Source organism: Protopterus annectens, chromosome 13.part0 (assembly GCF_019279795.1).
Source record: "Protopterus annectens isolate FY-2018-M chromosome 13.part0, PAN1.0, whole genome shotgun sequence".
In the NCBI taxonomy this organism is placed as follows: Eukaryota; Metazoa; Chordata; order Ceratodontiformes; family Protopteridae; genus Protopterus; species Protopterus annectens.
In genome coordinates this window covers 222,673,501-222,693,912 of record NC_056747.1, presented here as the reverse complement: position 1 = coordinate 222,693,912, position 20,412 = coordinate 222,673,501, and the positions used below count along the sequence as shown (strand labels likewise).

Below are 20,412 nucleotides of genomic sequence, written 5' to 3'. Positions count from 1 at the left end.
AATGAAAAATTATATCATTCAGTGGAGACTGCGGCTTCTCATATGTGATTGATAATGGCCAGCACTACATTCTGACTATATTGTAATTTGCAGTAAAAGGCTAAAATTCACCCCATCATTGGTGTGTTTATATACCAACAGTCTTTGAAGGTAACCATTAGATCTTATTTGAGTGCCCATGTTCCTATCTAACCTTTGGGCAAAATGTGCCATTTTATAACCAAGTTAAAAAAAAAACATTTTTTTGGTGGGGAGTTTTTTGGTACAAGTCTGATAGATGTTGTTGAGACTTTTCTGTTCAGTAAAATATTGAATTATATTAATCATTGTGTTCTCTTTAAAGAGTGTCTGACTCCAGCTGGTTAGGTTTAGGAAATGTCAGACTCAAGTTCTGAGACAGAATTACTGTGGAGTAAAAAGGCAGAAGATTTATTTTGATTAACTAATACTCTGTCTTTAGTCAATTACAATGAAAAACCATGTCTGGAAGCTGAAATGTTCCACAGAACAGCACAAAGTAACCAAAAAAAAGGAACTGGGAACACCCCATCAATAAATTTAATAACAAAAGGTAGATCAGTTGCATAACTTTCGAGTGAAGCTGTTTCTCCATGCATTGATGCATTGAGAGCTGCACTTTGCAACTGATCTAGTTTTTGTTATTAAACTTATTGATCATGTGTTTCTGGAGTTTTTTTTAATATATTTTGTTACTATGTCTTTAGTCCACAGTTGATGCAGTTTTGTATAATGAAAGGAGATAACGGCGAACTGTACGTAATCCGCAGTGTAAGGATTTGAGGTTTAATGTAGTCCTCTTCTGACCCATCTAAGTTATAGCAGATGTTCTTCGTGTTTCACTGTTGCAGTCATCACATTTGGGTTATCCCTGCCAGGGTAACCCTCAGTCGGCCCGAATACCAGAGGCTTAGTATTTCTGCGTTGGTTGCTGTCGCTCCAGGACTGACGTCAGGTCATCAGTGGTATAAAATCAGGCAGCTGATGCCATTACATCAGTCTTTCTTGCCACGGAGCCTGAAGCAGAAGTAGTTCGCATGAATGCCGGTCGGCCGCTACCTGAGTTTTTCATTTCCAAATTGAATTTGAAGTCTTCTAAAGCTAAGTGCCCCGTTGGGGATCCTTTTTTCTTGCTCTAACCGATGTCAGAAAAAGTTAACAATTGTCTCACCTGTGGAAAGCAAATATCACACAGAGACTTTCATTCTTACTGCGTCACTTGTTTAGAACACAACATCCCCTGCTGTCGCTTTTGTGCTTTGTTTAACACCAGAACTGTATGTTGTCGGGCCCTTATTGTAGCTAGATATTTTCGCTCTCAGTCCTCAAATTCCGATATGGCTTCGGTAAGCCATCCAACAACAGATTTTCCAAAAAAACAGTAGGATAAAGACAGAGACAGACCGCACAGGTCCAAAACTGTTGACGCTTCCGTTAAGCTAGTCGTCAGTTCTCCGGTCCTCAGTGAGGCGCTTTTGCAGCCCCTGATGCCCACTTCTGTGGATTCTCAGGCCGCTACCGAGACCCTTTCAGAGTCCGGTATGTCATGAGACTCTTCGACTAAGGATCCTGCAGATGTCTCTACCTTGGATGGGTCTGGAGCCGCTGAGCAGGCGCCGGCTTCCAAGGAAGTACTTCGCACTACCGATACTCGACACAGACTAACTTCTTTCCAGTCTTCAGTTCTTTCTAAAACTACTGAGTTTCTAAGGCCCAGGGTACAAACCACACCCAAAAAACTGACTAGGCAAGCTCAGGCACCTGCTTCCTTGCCTCAGTCTCAAATGCTTAAAATGGCAGAAGACCTTATGCTTGTTAGGGGAAGCCATGGCCAGGCTTCCCCTTCCAAAAGAAAGAGACTTGTCCCCAGTAGTTTTATCTGAACAAGAGTCCGATGACTCTGATGCATCTGAATATGAAGATATGCAACCCCTCTCTGCTTATGAGGATTCTGATGCAGAGGAATCCATCCCTTCAGCCTTTCCATCCGAGGACTTTTCCTTTGGGGAAACCCTGCATACTTTAAGGGAGCATTTCCAGTGGGAATGTCAGGACTATCCTCATTCAAAGAAGAGACTCAGGGAATTCTTCGATCTTCCACAGCACAGACCTCTGGCCATCCCTCCTGTCCTGGATGTTGTGGATGATGTTTTTATAGAATCCAGTCTGACCCCTGATACCCTCCCTCCTGCTCAGCGGAAACCCGGCAGGTACTATAGAGTCCCTGACTCTCACAAATTTCTTTTCAAAAATCCTGCTGCTGACCCCGAAGTCATCTCTCAAGGACCTAAAGGAATCAAAGCAGCTTCAGCTAAGAATCCCACCCCCTCAGATAGGGATTCCCAAGCTTTAGACAGATGGGGTAAAAAAGTATACACCTTTGCTACTCTTGCTATTAGAGCATTAAATTGTCAGTTCCATATGCTGAAATATCAGCAACATACCATGGAACTCCTCAAACAAAAAATATCTTCTTTCCCTGCTTGTGCAGAAAATAGAGTTACAAGAGTTAATGCATTCTGCAAGTCAAGTAACTAAGCACACCTTACAGTGTGGTTCTGATGCCCTAGAAGCATCTTGCAGGGCAGCAGTCACTGGTTCTGTCCTTAGAAGGCATGCTTGGCTTAAGGAACAACCCTTGCCAGACCATGTCAAATCCAAATTATTGGATGCACCCTTGCACAAAGACAATTTATTTGGCATCAAGGTAGGAGAGGTCTTAAAAAAGATGGAAGAAAAAGCTAAATCTATGCAGACAGTTAAAGACTTCTTACAGGTCCAGCCACCGAGGTTCAGTAGGTATTGCCCCTCCAAGCACTGGTCCTTTCCTGCCCCATCCAGCTCAACTCAGCTGAGCCCAGACCCAGGGGAAGCAGGCACCCCAGACAACAGCCCCAGGGAATGCAGAGATCTAAGCAATGGAGTTCCTCCTCTTCAAAACCAGGAAGTGCAAAGCCACCCCCATATTGTAAGTACTCACAATGACTTTACGTTTCCACACCTCCCTCTGCCCTCCAGCTCTTGCCCATAGGAGAAAAACTCTCCTTCTACACAAGCAACTGGGCCACCATTACCAGTGACCACTGGGTCCTCAACATAGTGTCCCAGGGATACAAATTTTATTTCCATACTCTGCCAAACCCAAAAGGGTTCCCAGATCTTCCCCCAAACTAGTGGGCAGAGGCCAAAAAGCAAATCCTTTCCCTGCTCTCTATGAGGGCAATAGAGCATGTTCCTGCAGAACAGATAGGTAAGGTTTCTACTCCAGACTCTTCCTGGTACCCAGAAAAGAGGGCACATGGCACCCCATCCTCGATCTATCCATTCTGAGCACCTTTCTGGTGATACCAAAATTCTAAATGCTCACCCTCCAGCAGCTTCTACTTATGCTTTCCAAGGATGCTTAGTTAGCCACCCTAAACCTAAAAGAGGCCTACCTACACATCCCAGTCAGGGAATCATGCAGGAAATATCTACGTTTCAGGACTGGATCACTGCACTTTCAGTTCTCTGCACTTCCCTTTGGCTTATCCACTGCTCCAGAGTTTTCACAAAATGTCTGGCTCCCGTCATTGCTTTTTGCAGACAAGGAAATATTCAAATTTACCCATACTTAGATGACTGCCTGATCCAGGCAGACAGGAAAAGCTGCTACAGCACCTGACCGTTTTGAAGGACCTACTGACCTCCCTGGTGTATACCATCATTGAAAAGAAATCCAAACTAGTACCCACACAAAAAATTGTATTCCTGGGAGCAAGCCTGGACACAGCATCCCAGATGGCATTCTTTACACCAGAAAAACAATCCTACCCGACAGCCTACTTCTCTCAACTAGCCACCAGGACCCAGTTATCCGCAAGGAAAATCCTGCAAGCTCTAGGGTTCATGGGTTCTTGCATTCTACTCATTCCATATGCCAGACTGCATATGAGGAAACTACAATGGTACCTAAAAAGCCTTTGGTGTCAGCACTCTCAAGACCTGGAAACTCTTATATCAGTGATACCTTGTCTAAGGAAATATTTTCTTTGGTGGGCAGCTGCATGCTACCACAACAAGGGACTTCTCTTCTCACAACCCCACCCCTCCCAGACCCTCACCACAGATGCATCAGACTATGCCTGGGGTGCATACCTGGACGGCAGGTGCATTCAGGGCCAATGGAGCCCAAATCAAGTACATCTGCGCATCAACCAAAAAGAGATGTTAGCTGTTCAGCACAGCCTGACAGCTTTCAGACCCCTACTCTCCCCAGGGTCTCTACTGATCAAGATAGACAACACCACGCTAATGTGGTATATCATCAAGCAGGGAGGGACTCACTCTTATCCTCTGTGCAGGCTCGCCATGACCCTTTGGCACACGGCCTCAGCCATGCAACTACACCTGTTAGCACAATTCCTGCCAGGCTCTCTAAACTCTCTGGCAGACAACTTAAGCAGAAACCTGCTAGACCCACACAAGTGGCAGCTAGACCCAATAACTTTCACTCTTGTAACCCAGAAATGGGGCACCCCGAAGGTCGACCTCTTTGGCTCCCACTCCAATCATCAGCTCAGCAAATTCTGCACCAGGGAACCTCACAGCAAGGCCTGGAAAGTGGATGCTGTATCCTTCCAGTGGGTAAACCTCTCGGTCTATGCATTTCCCCCTCACCACTCATTTCAAGGGTACTCCTCAAAATAAGGTCTGAGAAAACGAGGACAGTCCTGATTGTCCCAGACTGGCCACACCAGCACTGGTACTCACTGCTGCGCAGCCTGTCACCCCTGCCACCATGGCACGTACCTCGGATCCCAACACCCCTGACCCAGAGGAAGGGAGATTTTATGCATCCCCAATTGCAGACCCTCAGTCTGGCAGGCTGGCTTATTCCCTGAATTCTACTCAAGCTGCCAGTCTAAGCAAACAAGTTTTAGATGTTATACGTGAGGCCAGACGCCCCAGCACTAGAAAGTCTTATGCTGACAAGTGGAAAAGGTTTTGCTCCTGGTTCCAGGCTAAGGGAGCCAGAACGGCACAGCCCTCCCTTCCTCTCATCATGGATTACCTGGTAGACCTACTGCACAGGGGTCTATCCTTTTTTTTTCTATTAAAATTCATGCCTCTGCCATTTCTGCTCATTTAAGCACAGAACCACCTCTTTTTTCTCACACCCTCATCAAACAGTTCCTAAGAGGGGCTAGCAACTTGAGGCTACCCAGAAGAGCTGCTACCCCAGCTTGGGACCTAAACTTTGTGTTGGAAAAGCTCACCCGGCCCCCCTTTCAACCTGCAGCTTCAGCAGAGTTAAAATGTATCTCTTGGAAGGCAGCCTTGCTTCTGGCCATCGCTTCAGCTAGAAGAGTATCAGACCTACAAGCACTTATGGCTGTAGAGCCCTTCACCATTTTCCATGCTGACAGGGTCTCCCTCAGGACTAACCTATCCTTCATGCCAAAAGTGGTGTCCAGTGTGGCTCTCAACCAATCCAGTCATTTGCCCACCTTTTTCCCTAACCCAACAAACAAGGGGGAAAGGATTCTGCACTCTCTAGGTGTGCACAGACAGCTCATATTCTACCTAGACAAGACTAAATATTTTAGAAAAACTGATCAATTGCTAGTCAGCTTTGCTGCAGGAGCAGAGGGCAAGGCCATATCCAAAGAAACAGTTTCCAAATGGATAGCACACTGCATCCATTTCTGCTACAAACAGCACGGGAAACCTCCCCCAAAGGGGGTCAGGACACATTCTACCAGAGCAACCTCCACCTCTGCAGCTTTCCTCAGAGGGGCCCCTACCAGGGACATCCTGGAGGCTGCAACATGGACATCTGTTCATACCTTCACCTAGCATTACCACCTGCCTATCTTCTCCAAATCCAGGGCAGGCTTTGCCACCGCAGTCTTGCAGGGCATCCTAGCCAGCCCCCAGTCTTCTTGACTGCCTCCGCCCTTTTCTTCAGCTTTGGTAGTCAACCCAAATGTGATGACTGCAACAGTGAAACACGAAAAACATAGTACAGTTGTGTACACTTACCATAAATGTAGATGTTCGAATGTTTTCACTGTTACAGTCCTGGTTTCCCTCCCTCCATCCCCCTTGTTCTGTCTCTCTCTCTCTCTCTCTCTCTCATTACAAGGAATTTTTGGTATTTACTTTCTACTGGTGGTGTTCTTCCACCATAACCTACCTCCCTATTGGGGGCTTCTGCCACTTAGGCAAGAAAAACTGATGTAATGGCGTCCGCTGCCTGATTTTATACCACTGACAACCTGGCATCAGTCCTGGAGCGACAGCAACTGATGCAGAAATACTAAGCCTCTGGTATTCATGCCAAGTGGGGGCTACCCTGGCAGGGATAACCCAAATGTGATGACTGCAACAGTGAATACACTCTTAACATCTGCATTTTTGGTAAAGTACACAACTGTACTTTTGCCCCACTGTTGTTTTGCCTTTAACTGTATAGCATTGCCATTGTATGTTGTGCCCTTTCTTTTATGTCTTATTCTGCTTTCTTGTCTTATCATTAGCCCTCTCCTTTTCCATTCTCAATGTTCCTTTATTTCCCCTGTTGCACCATTTGCTACACTTTTGCCTCAGTGGGGAGATTTCACACTGCATTGGTAATGTGTCTCTCTGAGCCTTTACTGCTCATTTTTTGGGAGGGGAGAGATGACTGGTGGATGGGCATTGCCCAGGCATTATTACGGGATGTTTCTAGTGTTGCCTGACTGTGTGCCTCTGTAAATCTGATGTGCATGCCACCAAAGTAGAGTCCACGATGCTATCCCAATGACACTACTGTGCTCCTGAGCATGCATTGAAGTCTGGGTACATTGCATAAGCATTGATTCATTAGCCTTTGCACACTTCATGGCCCATTGTACTGCTGAACATTTGCATCCTTTATTATCGAGTTGTTGCAGCAGCTACGGGACATCCTCCATCTTCCACGAGGGATGACTTGGCATTGCACTTTCACTCCCACCCCTGTATCCCCTCTAGCTTCTCTTGCAATTATTTTACTAGTCTGTCCCAGGTTTTCGAAGTCAGAATCAGGCTTTATCTCTGTAAGCCACTGAGCTTGTGCTGTTCCACTTTTTCCAGTTTTCATCATTGTGGGATCTTACCCCATTTGTTAAGTGAACTTTTTTCTTCTAGCCCCTCTCTGCTTTCACTCCTATGTTACTGTGTAGTCTGTGTCTTATAGCTAATGCTAACTCAGGCTGAAACTTGATTTGCTTGAGTTTTCGCTGTAGAAGATATTAGTACAGATTGACATGTTAAGGTCTAGGTTATGGTGTCTTACTTGTTGCCACAGTTATTTCTCCCCATCTACTTCTGTTAAGATGGAGCTTGCTGTGATTGCAGGTTTTTTCACTTTACTTCCAGATGTGGACATCACTGCTTTCTCACCGTAGAGGGGACAGATCTTTATTTTAAACTGGTCAGAAGCCGATTAAAACCTAGTGCCTTTTCTGCTCAAATACTACTAGGAAGTTTTTCCGTCAGATATGGGTACAGTTCCACCAGCTAAATGTTTGCAGTTTTAAGCCATTGTTGTATCTACTAGTAGATGCTCAGTCCTGTATTATGTTTTGACCTGTGTGCTCATTTCCTGACGTAGGCCATTACTGGAGTTGGTATGTATCCATTGCCCGCATTTAGCTGCAACCTTGTTCAAAATTCTTTTCTCTTTGTCTTTTTGTCATTTGGATATGCGAGTAGGACAGTTGGAATTTGTCTGCTTTTACACTCTGTACTTGTTAGCCAAAAATACACTTTTGCAATTTTTTGTAATGAAAACAATATGATGATATACACATTAATTGGATTATTCTGTTTCTTAATGTTGTATTTAATTATGCATAGACAGATATAATTGCTGAGAAAGGTCATGCCTCCATTAGAGTGCTCCTGTGAGTTTAATACTGTTGGTTCATGAAAGAGTGATTAAAAGCTGAGTTCAGCTCTGTAGCAGTGTTGACTAAAGTTGTCCCAGCGGTCTGAGAGTCTCTTTAAAACTTACTTTTGCCTCAAGGACTTATACTGTCTGTTTTTTTCCCCTTCTTGCAGTATTATGAGATGTCCTATGGGCTAAATATTGAAATGCACAAACAGGTAAGCCTTTTTTTTTTTTTTTTTTTTTTTTTTTTTTTTTTTTTTAGCTTTACACACAAAAGGAAAATTTAAACAGAGGTCTGTGCTGTAGTGACATAATCTGTATGTAGGAGTGAACTATCATTATCCCTGTCTTCAGAGTCTGGTTGAATTACATTGTTCACAGAGTGGGCAATGCTGACTGCAATGTAGATGTACCTTATGGGTTAGGATTGTTGCCTGAAGCGGTTTACGCAGACAAGACTCTGCCCCCTTGGGCTTAGAGAATAAAATTCTTTGGTCACTTATTTGCTGTGGCTGCAAAGGTTTCTTCTCTGTCCACTGTTATTAAATTTTAGTGTACATGAATTCTTTGGAGTAAAACATGTTTTCCATGAGTGACAGAAGAGTATGTTTTATTATGATTTTTTAAAAAAAGTTTTCTGCTAAAATGTACCTTGTCTTGTAATTTTTAGTAGAAGTTACATTATTCCGGAATGGACTGTGCAATTGAGTTTGATGGAAGTCTCTCTTTTCGTAGCTATTATTTACCCAAGATAAGTCCGGTTTAGTGAGTAATACTTTGTCAAGTGTTCTGCCGTAATGTAAAGATTGGTAGTTCTCTCTTCATCACCTTCAGAAATAAGGATGGCAGGACTTGGCACAACATCCAAAACTTTCCTTGGCTGTGTGACATCTCCCCTTTTACCAATAGGAAAAGAAGTAAAAAGAATAAACGAGAAAGAATGGAATGAAAAGGGAAAATAAGAAATCATACAGTTATGGAGAGATCATGTTACAGTGAAAACATTTTATGTCAGTTGATCAGAATGGTTGATTATATTTAAAAATAAATATAAGAAGTTTTTAAGATGGGAAAGGAGTAGTAGGAAAATAGAAAAAGAAAGATCTGTAAAAACATATAGGAATGCTTGTGAAAAGCTGTACAGGAATGATAAATATTATGAAAACATTTTATATAAAAAAATTATGAAAAGATTGAGAATGTGTTATATAAACAAAGATATTTATTACAAGAAAGAAGGAAGTGTCAGCATGTTTAGTTAGGACTATTAGAGAAGACAGTAGTGTGATGAGAAGGATAAAAAATAAAGGAGATAAAGTAATTCAAACAGATAATGGAAACCGTTGTACATTATGTGGAATAATTGTTTAAAGAAAATAGAAAGATGATGATAAAATATGGAAGGTTAAATGTTCAGATCAAATGAATAAAATTAAGAATAAGAGAACTTGTTTAAGAACTTTATCTAATTCGTACATAGTTAATATAGATTCAGTAACAGGTCCAGATGGAATAGGGTATGAAAGTATTTACTGTATGTTTTAAATAAATGGTTGTATGAAGTTTTTTGTTGTAAAGAATTATGTAGTAGGATATTAAAATTTATTTGGAAAAAAGGTGAAAGAGACAATATAAAGAACTGGAGAGCAGTGGTACTAAATATAGATTAGAACAATTTTTTATGAAGGTAATTCAACAAAGTGTGGAAAATATGATGGAAGAAAAATTGTGGTATGAATGGGGAGGGATGCCAATAATTAATGATAGTAAGAGAAATTGTGAATGTTATTGTAAATAGAAAAAATGATGCAAAACTTATGGTAGGTGATATTAATAAAGCATTGATTCAGCAGAGCTTAAGACATTATGGAAATGAATAAAGGAATACACTTTTAGTGATAAAGTTTGCATGATAGCATATAGTAGTAATAAAATAAGAATTTTGATCAATGGCCAGTTAAATAAAGAAATAGATAAAAAGTAGATACGTAATGGGATAAGACAGGGTTGTCCTATGAGTGCTATATTATTTATCTTAGTTAGGAATGTGGTAGTAAGGTGGATAGTAAAATGGAGAATACAAAGTATGTACTGTAACCAAGTATAACCAGGTATACATATTCCAGTTTTAATGACATATGCAGATGATATTAGTTAATTTAAAAATATATGGATGAATAAAGCAATATTTTGTGTGGTAAATTGTTTAAAAGAAATAGGTGTGACATTAAACAAGGATAAAAGTAAAGGTTTGAGGATACGATAAAAATAGGAGGAGTACAGTTTGCAGTAAAAGAAATATCAGTATTGGGAATAAATTTTGGAAATCCGTATGTGAAACAGTGAGAAAATATGTTACAAGAACTGAAAGAAATGTGTTGTCTGTGGAGAATATATAGATTATTTTACAGAAAAACACTAATTTGATAAATTCAGTATTAATGGGGAAAATTGTGTTTTTATGAAGTGTATATGATTCCAAGAAGATATGAAAAACAAGTGTTAGATGTTATATTTACATTTATATTGGGATCTAGATTAAATCTAGTCAAGAGAGGACTGTTATACATGGACAAAGATGAAGTGGAATTAAGATTATTAAACCCAGTATATTTGTAGCGTTGTTCATTTATCCATCTCAACACTTCACATAAAATTAAGAAAATGAAAAACGGGTAGTAAAACTGTTTAAGTATAAATATGAAATTTTTGGGGAGACAGAAGAAATAAAAGAGAAGAGGTGTGTATTAATTAAATAAATTATTAAGAAAAAATAAAAATGTGAAAGATAAAGGTTGATCAGATAGAAGAAGATTGGAAAATATGGTATAGGAACATAATGATACAGTATTATTGTGCTGAACCTTGGAAACGTTTATCAGAAGAAAAGATTATGGCTGTAAAGGAAAGAGACAAGTAGTGTAGTAATAAAGTAGAATGTCAGGATTTTCTATGGAGATTGGGAATAAAGAAGTTGCCAGTAAAAGCAAATATGCCTTATAAAAAGAAAAGTGAGGGAACATGTTTGTACTGTGGCGAGGAAGAGAACACAGAGCATTTTTATCTAAAATAAGAGTACTGACATTATGGGGAAAAAAATATATGAAAAATTTTTTTCAAGAATATGAAAAAAAAAATAGTGATGACATAAACATGACAGAAGCACTTGGAGCCATATCTAGCAAATCAAATGCTAGCATCAGAGGTACTGCAGATAACTGGCATAGAGTTTCAGGTGTAGTGTATGACAGAAGATTTCCAAAGAAGCTGAAAAATAAGGTGTACAAAACAGTGGTACAGCCAGTACTACAGTATGGTACAGAAACGTGGGCAGTAAAGGCAGAGCAAATGAGGAAGGTAGAGGTGATGGAAATGAAGTGTTTGAGATGGGTGGTGGAATGCACACTGTCTGACAGATGAACAAATGAAGACATAAGAGCAAAAGCCAAAGTAGCTCCAATTGCAGAAAAGATCAAAGAGAACAGATTGCAGTTGTTCGAGTACATGTGCAAGAAAGTAGAAGACAATCTGGTGAAGAAGATTTGGAACACAGGATGAAAACAAGGGGAAAAGAGGTGGATGGATTGTGTGTGATAAGATTTGAGACAGTCAGGCACAAGTGTCAAAGAAGGCAGGAGTGTAGCATTGAATCGAGAGAGATGGTTATAATTAACATGACATCCTGACCCCATGTAGAAAATGGGGGAAAAGGGGGGTTGGTGATGATGATTGACTTAAAGATGGATATGATCGAATATGGATATTGTAAAAATAGAGATAATAGACAAAAAGTTGTTCTTTGTAACATGGGTAATTTGGAATGCGAGATTAAATTAAATTAAGTTCAGTGGAAAATAGATTTTATTAGTAATATTAAAGAAAATCAGAGTGTGGTAATGAAAGAAAGAGTGGAGGTCTAGTTTAAAAAATGCATCAAAATAAAAAAAAATATATGAAGAAGAAAAAATTACATGAATGTTTATGCGTAAAGTTTTATAAACATATTACAGAATCATGTAAAAATATATATAGATAAATAAAAATAATATGTCATGTAAATAACATGTAAATAAAACATCACTTTTGCCAGTAATGCTATGCTGTTAAGGATGTCACATGTGGTGTAAGTCACAGTCATCCCTATAAATTGTACCAGGTTACTTTTTTTGTATTGGGTGAATTCTGTGGCTTTTCTTGAAGTTTACATATAACTAATTTGTTCCGTTATTCCAGTCATGTCTGACTGACGAATCTTCTGTCTCCAGGTAAGTATTTGCAGGTGTCATTTATTTGATCTGTTTTCCAGGTTTGCCATCTTTTTAGTTTAATTGGATCCCCTTCAGTTATAGCAGAAAAGGGGACATCTTAATCCTAATGGTTTGCATTTTTTTGTTGTTTGTTTTTGAGGGTTGGAATGCATCTTTGCTGGTGAGTTATGTAAATGTTAATGTGATGATTTATGTTTTCCTTTCCTTTAGGGTACCTTTTCATGGTCAAAAATAAGATCTGATGTTGGCTTTTCCATCAGGGTTCAATCTGTGGTTTATGGATGCTGACTCTGATCCCATGCAGGCCGATTCCCAAGACTTCAGCTTAGCAATCTCCAGCTTTTCTGCCCATAACCCCCAGCATTACTGGAACTGCCACAGATCTAGTTTGTCAAACATAATCAGGGACAGCAAGTCTTTGTTTGCTCCTTCACATATCCTTTTTTAGGCAGGGCTTTTGCTCGTTTCTCTGTTTTTTTTTTAGTGTCATTATGATAATGTTTGTTAGCTCTACTCTAAAAACACAACCTATTACTATCTGTTAGTTGTTTTTCTCTCCTTTTGGGATTTGTTCTTGGTAGTGGTTGTGTGTGTGTTTTGTAGTATGGAGAAAGGTTTTAAAAAATGTGTGTCTTGTGATCATAAGCCTCCCTGTCAGGATGCTCATGACTACTCTGTTTACTGTCTCTGGGTTGCTCATATGGAGTCCCGTTGTGCGATTTTTGTGGACTTAAGCTCTCAAGTGGTTAAGAAGAGGCGGGCTGAGCTCATCCTCATGGATCTTCTTCCCTCTGGGGATTCTTCCTCGGCCTCCTCCAGTAAAGGTGATAAGGCAGGTCACAAGCATGCTAAGGATCCAAAACCCTTTAAGACTGTAAGTGGGTGGCTTTGGCTGCTTCTCCCACTCCTGGTCAGCTGGCTCTGAAAGTCACAAAACCTTAAGATCCTAGCAACTTTAGCTCCATCATCTGCTGTGACACCTCTGTGTCTGTCACCTTCAGGGTTGGTGTCTCAGAGCTGATCTTCATTTGCTTCTCTGCCTAGGAGATGTTCTTAGCGTTTTACTCTTGCTGTCCTGACTTGTAGGATTTCCTGCTGTGGAAGCCCTTGGCTGGCCATCCTAAGGCTGGTGGATGTCCTGTCTGATATCAGTACCGTTGGGTATAAAGACAGCAAGCCTTTGCCATGACATCAGTCTTTTCTTGCCGTCTCAGCCCAAAGCAGCATTTTAGAGCGTCAGTCAGTCCACACCCAAGAGAAGTCGTCTAAAGGCTAAGTACCCTGTCGGCAGGCCCCTGTCAAGACCCATGGGTAGTTCGACATGTAGTTGTGTCCCTCAGCTTCTGCACAGGTCTTGATTTTTAGTTCATCGGTTGGGTCCGGAGTCACTCAGCAGACCTCAGCTTCTGATGAGCGATCTTTTACCGGAGACTTTCCTTTGAGGCGTTAGCCTGCATTGGTTCTTCCTTACAAAGAGACTGGCATCAGGATTGTGGACATACCTAGGCCCAAGACCAGACCTATGTCTAAGAAGAGGTTCTACCTCAGGTCCTATGCCTATGCCTAGGACTACTGGCTCCCATGCACAAGGATATCAGCAAAACCTGGTCAGGTTAGCCAAGGACCTAATCTCCTTGGTCAAAGCTAGGCAATTCCCTTTGGAGCCTTCCCCAGGGAAAAGGAAGCGGGATCCTACCCCTGAAGTTTTCTCTGAACTTCCTGATTCAGATGAGGATTCTGCCCAGGAGGAGTCTGTCTTTGAGGAGGGACCCTTCTTTACTTTTGAAGAGTCAGATCCTAAAAAGAATCTGGCTTCAGCTTCACCTCCTGAAGACATCACCTTTTGGGTAAACACTCCATGCTATAAGGGAACATTTCCAGTGAGAGGCACAGCAATATCCACAATCTAAAAAGAGGGCTAGGGAGTTCCTTGACCTCGCCGAACACAAACCTTTGGCTGTTCCTCCTGTATTGGAGGTTGTAGAGGAGGTTTTTATGGATTATTTCCCGAACCCAGATTCTCTACCTCCAGCCCCTCGAAAACCAGACAGGTTTTACAGGGTGCTGGACTTATAGGTTCATAGGTTGGTACTGGGCTATCTGCCCGAAGGCATATATTAGCCCAGCCACGTTGTGCGGTATTCACCACCCCTTTAGTAGTTCCCTAGACCCTTGTACTAGCAGCTAGTACCCTTGGCCCCTATCTAGGAGTGCTGTTGGTGTGATCCCCGGTGTGAACTTTCTGTTACCCATCCACTCATCAAGGCTCCTCTTGAAGAGTGATAGTGAGGGGCTCTGTCTTATGTAGATCAGGACCCTGTTCCATAGTAAGGGAAGTCTCTGCGAAGGGTATCTATCCCTCCAGCATGTTCTATTCATTGTTGTGTTGAGGTTTATATCCCTAGAGCGTAGCGTGTAGCTCGAGTAGATTTGGTTTTTCTAAGATGGAGCATGTTCAACAATTCTGGGTTGGACATGGCTCTGTACGTTAGACAGAGATTGCCTCTGAGAAAGCGGTATGCAACAGAGAACAGTCTTAGCTTTTTCAATCATGCTGCATAGGGCAACTGTTTGAGGCCAGTAATCCTCTTGGTTAGGTACCCCTGTGGTCTCTCCAGCTGCTGGAGATGTCTAGCCAGGTACATTCCAATTGGTGCATTGTACTCAATAAGGGGTCTGATGAGGGAAGAGTAGAGGGGCACCATTACATCCTTAGATCTTGATGCGAACCCTTTCGTGATCAGATGGGTCACATAGAAGGATTTTCTAACCACTTTGGCAACATGGTTATCAAAGGAAAGCTGACTATCTACTTGGGTCCCTAGATCCCTTATTTCTTCTTCAGATTTCAGGGGATTACCTCCTATGTTGTTGTTTGCGGGTACTCTGTTTTTTCCAAAGGGGATTACTACGCATTTTTTGCATTTAGCTTGAGACCATGGCTTTGACACCATGCATCAGTCTCATTTAGGCCCTTCTGGAGGATCTCCATGTTGGCCGGAGACTCTATTATAGCACCCAGTTTGCAGTCGTCCGCAAACTTAGTCAGCCACAGCCCTTCCGTGCTTACCTGTACTTCTGAGAAGTATATGCCAAACAGGAGGGGCCCTTAGGCACACCACTCGTTACTGGTCTGGATTCGGACATAGATCCTGCTACTCTTACTTTATGGGATCTGTCTGAGGGCCAGTTTGCGATCCATCTTGTGACGTAAGGGTTTATGCCCAGGCTGGTGAGCTTATCAATAATACCTGAATGGGGAATGGTGTCAAATGCTTTAGCAAGGTCAAGGTAAGCCGTGTGTACCTCCTTTCCCTTATCTATAGCCTGAGTAACTGTCACAAAAAAATCCACCAGGTTCAGGAGGCATGATCTGCCCTTGACGAACTGTGTGGGGTCCAGCGACTGGAGGTTCCCAATCTCTCCATTTATGAGTTCCATAATGATTCGCTCCATAGCCTTACAGATCAGACTGGTCAGGCTTATTGGTCTGTAGTTCCCAGGGTCAGTTGTGGCTCCACCCTTGTGTAGCGGGACCACCGTTGCAGTACGCCATTCTATGGGCACATATCCTGTGGAGAGGCTGAGACTGAGCAGGGTATTAAGATGTGGGGTTAATTCCTTTTGGAGCTCGCGTATGACACAGCCTGGGACACCATCTGGTCCCATGGAGGCAGTGTTTTTAGCTTTAGATAGAGCCTTGTTAACCAACGTATCTGTAATAATTGGACTTACACAATCCCCTGGAATGGTAATAGGCCCTGTAGGTGGTGAGGGGGGGGGGGCGGAGAAATTTGCATTGAACCTGTCAGCCAAGATGTTGGCAATGTCAGAAGGGTCAGTGTATTTTCTTCCATTTTGTACTAGCTCAGAACAGACCTGTGCGTTGCCATTTAGGTTTTTGACGTAGCCATAGAAAACCTTATGGTTATCCTTGGCAACTTTCTTTTCAAAATTAGCTTTAGTTGACTTGATGAGGGCCCTCATTTTCTTACTAATGCTGATCACGGATGATTTATCTACTTGAGATTTGGCCTTTTTTTGTATAAGTCTCCTCCTTTTATTGTAAAGTTTGCTTTTGGCCGGGGTCCACCAGACTGGTTTCTTCTTGCTTGAGGAAGGAGTCTTGGTTTTATTTGGGATAGCACTTGCATAAATACCTCCTCAAAAATCCCTCTGCTGATCCAAAGGTTGTCACTGCAGGACCCAAGGGAGCAAGAGCCAGCTCTTCAAAAAAACCCTTTACCTGCCGACAAAGAAAACAGTCCCTTGATAGGTTTGGTAAAATGTTTACACTTTGCTACTCTAGCCATGATGGTGCTTAACTGTCAGTTTCTTATGATAAAATACTAGCAAACTGTTTTAGATCAAATGAAGCAAAATATATCCTCCATGGAGGACGAGCATTTCCAAGAAACTGTTGGACCTTTGCCATTCCAGCTCTCAGGTGGCTAGACATTCATTACATTGCAGCTGTGATGCTATGGAGGCCTCTAATGAAGCTACAGTATCTAGTTCTGTCATTAGAAGGCATGCTTGGCTTAGGGAACAGGCCCTGCCAGGCCATGTCCAACCTTCTGGATGCACCCCTGTATAATAACTTTCTCTCTAGGCCAAAAGCTGAGGATGTGCTGAAAAAAGATGGAAGATGAAGCAAAATCTAGGCAGACTCTCAAGGACTTCCTCCAAGTTGCATGGTGGACACAGGCATGTGCCCAGAACCTGGTTCTTTCCTTCAGGTTCATTCCCAGGGTCAAACTTTAACCACAGGTTCTTCAGAGACAGCCTGGAGAGCTCATTTCCAATACCTTAAATCCTAAGGCAGATGGGAAATTCAGCTTGGAGACAAGCGCATAATTTAGAAAAACTGATGGTTCAAAAGGGCCTAGTAGCTTTCAAAGAAAAATGGAAATCAGGGATCCTTCTAGTCAAAACAGACAACACCACAGTTATGTGGTACATAAACAAGGAGGCACTCGTTCTTACCCTCTTTGTCGACTAGCTGTGCAGGTCTGGGAGACAGCTCACTCTCTGACACATATGGCACAGTACCTTCCAGGTGCTCAAAATACTCTAGCAGATCTCAGCAGGAACTGAATGGATCCCCATGAGTGGCATCTGCATCTGGAAAATTCTCAGCATAGTCCAGAAATGGGGATTCCCCACTCTTTGCCACCAAAGAAAATGCTCAACTAAAAGGTTCTGTTCCAGGAGCAAACTACTCACAGCCTGGAGGAATGATGCTTTCTCCTTCCTTTGGAGTCACCTTTTCCTTTGTGTCCCCCACCGACCTCTTCTTCCTCAGGTCTCCTAAAAATCAGGGAAAAAGGCCCAAGGGTCATTCTGATAGTCCCAGACTGGCCCAGACAGCACTGGTATCCTCTGCTACTAAGCTTAACCAATGAAAATCCATGGCAGTTACCTCAGAGAGCAGACCTTCTGACTCAGGACAATGGGAGGTTTGTGTACCCCAGCCTGCAGACTCTGTCTTGATAATCCCCCAACAATCCTGTTCTTAGCATATCCTATGCAAACAAGTTTAAGATGTTCTCAAGGAGGCTAGAAGGCCTAATACTAGGAAATCATACTCAACCAAGTGGAAAAGATTCTCCATTTGGTGCCAGCAGCAAGGCCTCAATCCCAACTCTGCCAGTGTCTCTTCCATTTTAGATTACCTGGCTACCCATGTTGACAGAAGCCTTTTCATGTTCTGTAGTCCTAGCTCGCCTTCATTCTTGCATATGGGCTTGGATCCGATTACAAAGCTCAAAGTCTCTCATTTGGCTCGTGGCAAGGTAGATATCCCACAGTGCACTAGTAAGAATCTCCAGATTTCGTTTGCCGCGTCTACGAGTACAGAAGTGCTCTCTTTCTTGGCCGTGGCCAAGTTATTTTTTTCTTCATTATATGGATTGGACACCCCAAATTGGCCGTAGGCGTGAGTGTGTGCATGTGTGTGCCTTCTGTGGAAGATTGGGCTCTGGGCTGGCAACTCAACACCGTAAACCTCCACTGCCAATCATGAGTGGACAGGTGATCTGCTGTGGCGACCCCTAAAAGGGAAAAGCCAAAAGAAGAAGATTTGTTCATAGTGATATTTTTGTCATAATAGTATTAGCTTAGTTTATATAGCTTAGTCGTAGTTATTATAGATAGGAATAGTAGTGTGTTTTTTTCAATTTGTGAAGTTGTTATTGAGAACTTGTTGGCCATTGCTTCCGCAGGCCCATTTTGTTCCCTGAGTGGTATCCCTTTCTTGTGTGCTAGTTTTTTGCTATTTTTACTCTTCTTAGCGCAGGTCCGTGTTTGGGTAAGACTTATTCTAATATTATATTTTTCACTAGAGTAGTACTATAATTGATAGCTGTGTGCAGTGTCTTTACTAATTCTTATTAGCTAGTAATTAGCGTGTTGTTGAATTTTTGCAATTTTGGTAGCTTTTTTCTTGACTTGGCTTCTCCTCTGTTTACAGCTAGGTCCGTTTAAGTTAGAGGACCTAGTCCTTATTAACCTTTTCTGGTTTTGTTTCCTCAGCAGGGCTAGGCCCGTTTAAGTTAGAGGGACCTAGTCCTCTGTTTTTGCTAGTCTTTGTGTGCTGTTCTTGACAGGGCTAGGCGTGTTTAAGTTAGAGGACCTAGTCCTCTGTTGTTTTTCCTTGTGTGCAGTATTCTTGCAGGGCAAGGCCCGTTTAAGTTAGAGGACTTTGTCCTCTCTTTCTGCCTTTCCCTCATGTTTCCGTTTGAGTAAGGATCATATACCTTCAGGTTTTAAAAAGTGTCTCAAATGCTCTCAAAAATTGTCAATAACTGACGGACATAGTAATTGTGTTTACTGTCTCTGTGCCGTACATCTTCAGGAAACATGTTCTTTCTGTCACTCTTTCAGTTCTCAAGTTCTCCAGGAAAGGAGGAACAAACTGATCCTGAAAGGTCTCCTTAAGCCTTCCTTTGAGGAGCATTTAGCCAGCTCTTCATCCTCACATTCATAGGTTGGTACTAGGTTATCAGCCCCAGGCCCTATACAAGCCTAGCCATAACAATTCCCTGGATATTTTTTCCCGCAATATTTACTTCCCTGATCTCCATTCTTCAAAAAATTCCAGATCTCCTTCAAAAAAAGAGGTCAAGTCGGCCAAGAGACCTTCTCCCACACCGACTATTTTATCTGGACCTCCTCAGAAAATCCCAAAGTTGGACAAACCTTCTACCTCTTCGGCTCTACTGTCCTCAGAGCTAGTCGAGGTTATCAATATCGACACTTCAGTATCGGCCCCAAGTTTTCCGGCGCCGACTACTGAACATTTACCTCAGAGCTGGTCTAGAGAGTTATTGCCGGTCTCCCCAACTCTCAGATCTCCCATTTTGCAGAAATCTAGGTCACCTACCTTATCTTCCAGATCCTCCAAGAGTCTTTCTGATGAGGATTTAGAGAAAGAGTAGTGCTTAGACTCCTGAAGTCGTCGGCGCTAGCTAATTTGTTGCCAGCTCCGACCCAATCGGTTACAGAGCCGTCTAAGGCCATACTCCCTTTTGCCGTTCCTCCTCCGAGCCATGTTGGTCCTTTGGAGCCAGAGCTATCGGTGCCACTTGTTGTGGAACCCTCGGTTCCAGCACCTCTTGTGTCTGTCTCGGAGCAGAGTTCCTCTCTGACACCTCCGCTGTCCTTGGTGTCTAGGAGCCGAAGCTCACCAGTCTGCCCTGACAGGGATGCTTGGACCCAGACTTCTTTGGTTCTGAGCCTCCCTCTTGGTGCATCAGCTTGGCTGAGCTCGGATCCTACATCTGTCTCGGAGCCGTTCGCCTTGGAGCCGAGGGCTACTTCCGTTTCCTTGGAACTGGGACTGTCCTTGGAGCCAGAGAGATCTACATTCGAGATGATGAGGAGCGTGCTGTCTAGGTCTTCAGCTCCGCACAAGGGTACCGATGCTCTTCCCCCACAAGCTCCGACCTCTGTCTCCGCACCATCTCTCTCTCTTGGCAGCAGAAACCCGCAGCCTCAGGAGCCCCCATTGGCTGGCCCCCAGTCTTCCAGAATACCCTTCTCAGGAGCCCCCTCGGAAGAGAACTTGCAAGAGGAAGCATGTAGACTCCCCTGATGAGTCCATCACCTCGGACACTGACCTCGAGGAGTCAGAAGGGTCGCCTAGGTCGTCCTCTGATGATATCTCCTTTGTAGATATCTTAGAGATCCTGAAACAGAGAGGCGGCTGGCCCACTGTTACCCCTTTGT

General features: G+C 42.8%; 1 protein-coding gene across 1 annotated transcript in view; it reads left to right on the top strand.

Moving 5' to 3' along the window:
• The window catches only part of TLE5 (TLE family member 5, transcriptional modulator), a 489,246-nt gene that overhangs the window by 157,023 nt on the left and 311,811 nt on the right, over positions 1-20,412 (top strand). The window contains exon 3 of the mRNA XM_044054792.1: positions 8,086-8,130. Within this exon, the coding sequence (XP_043910727.1) occupies positions 8,086-8,130 (45 nt within the window). The remainder of the gene's footprint in view (positions 1-8,085; positions 8,131-20,412) is intronic.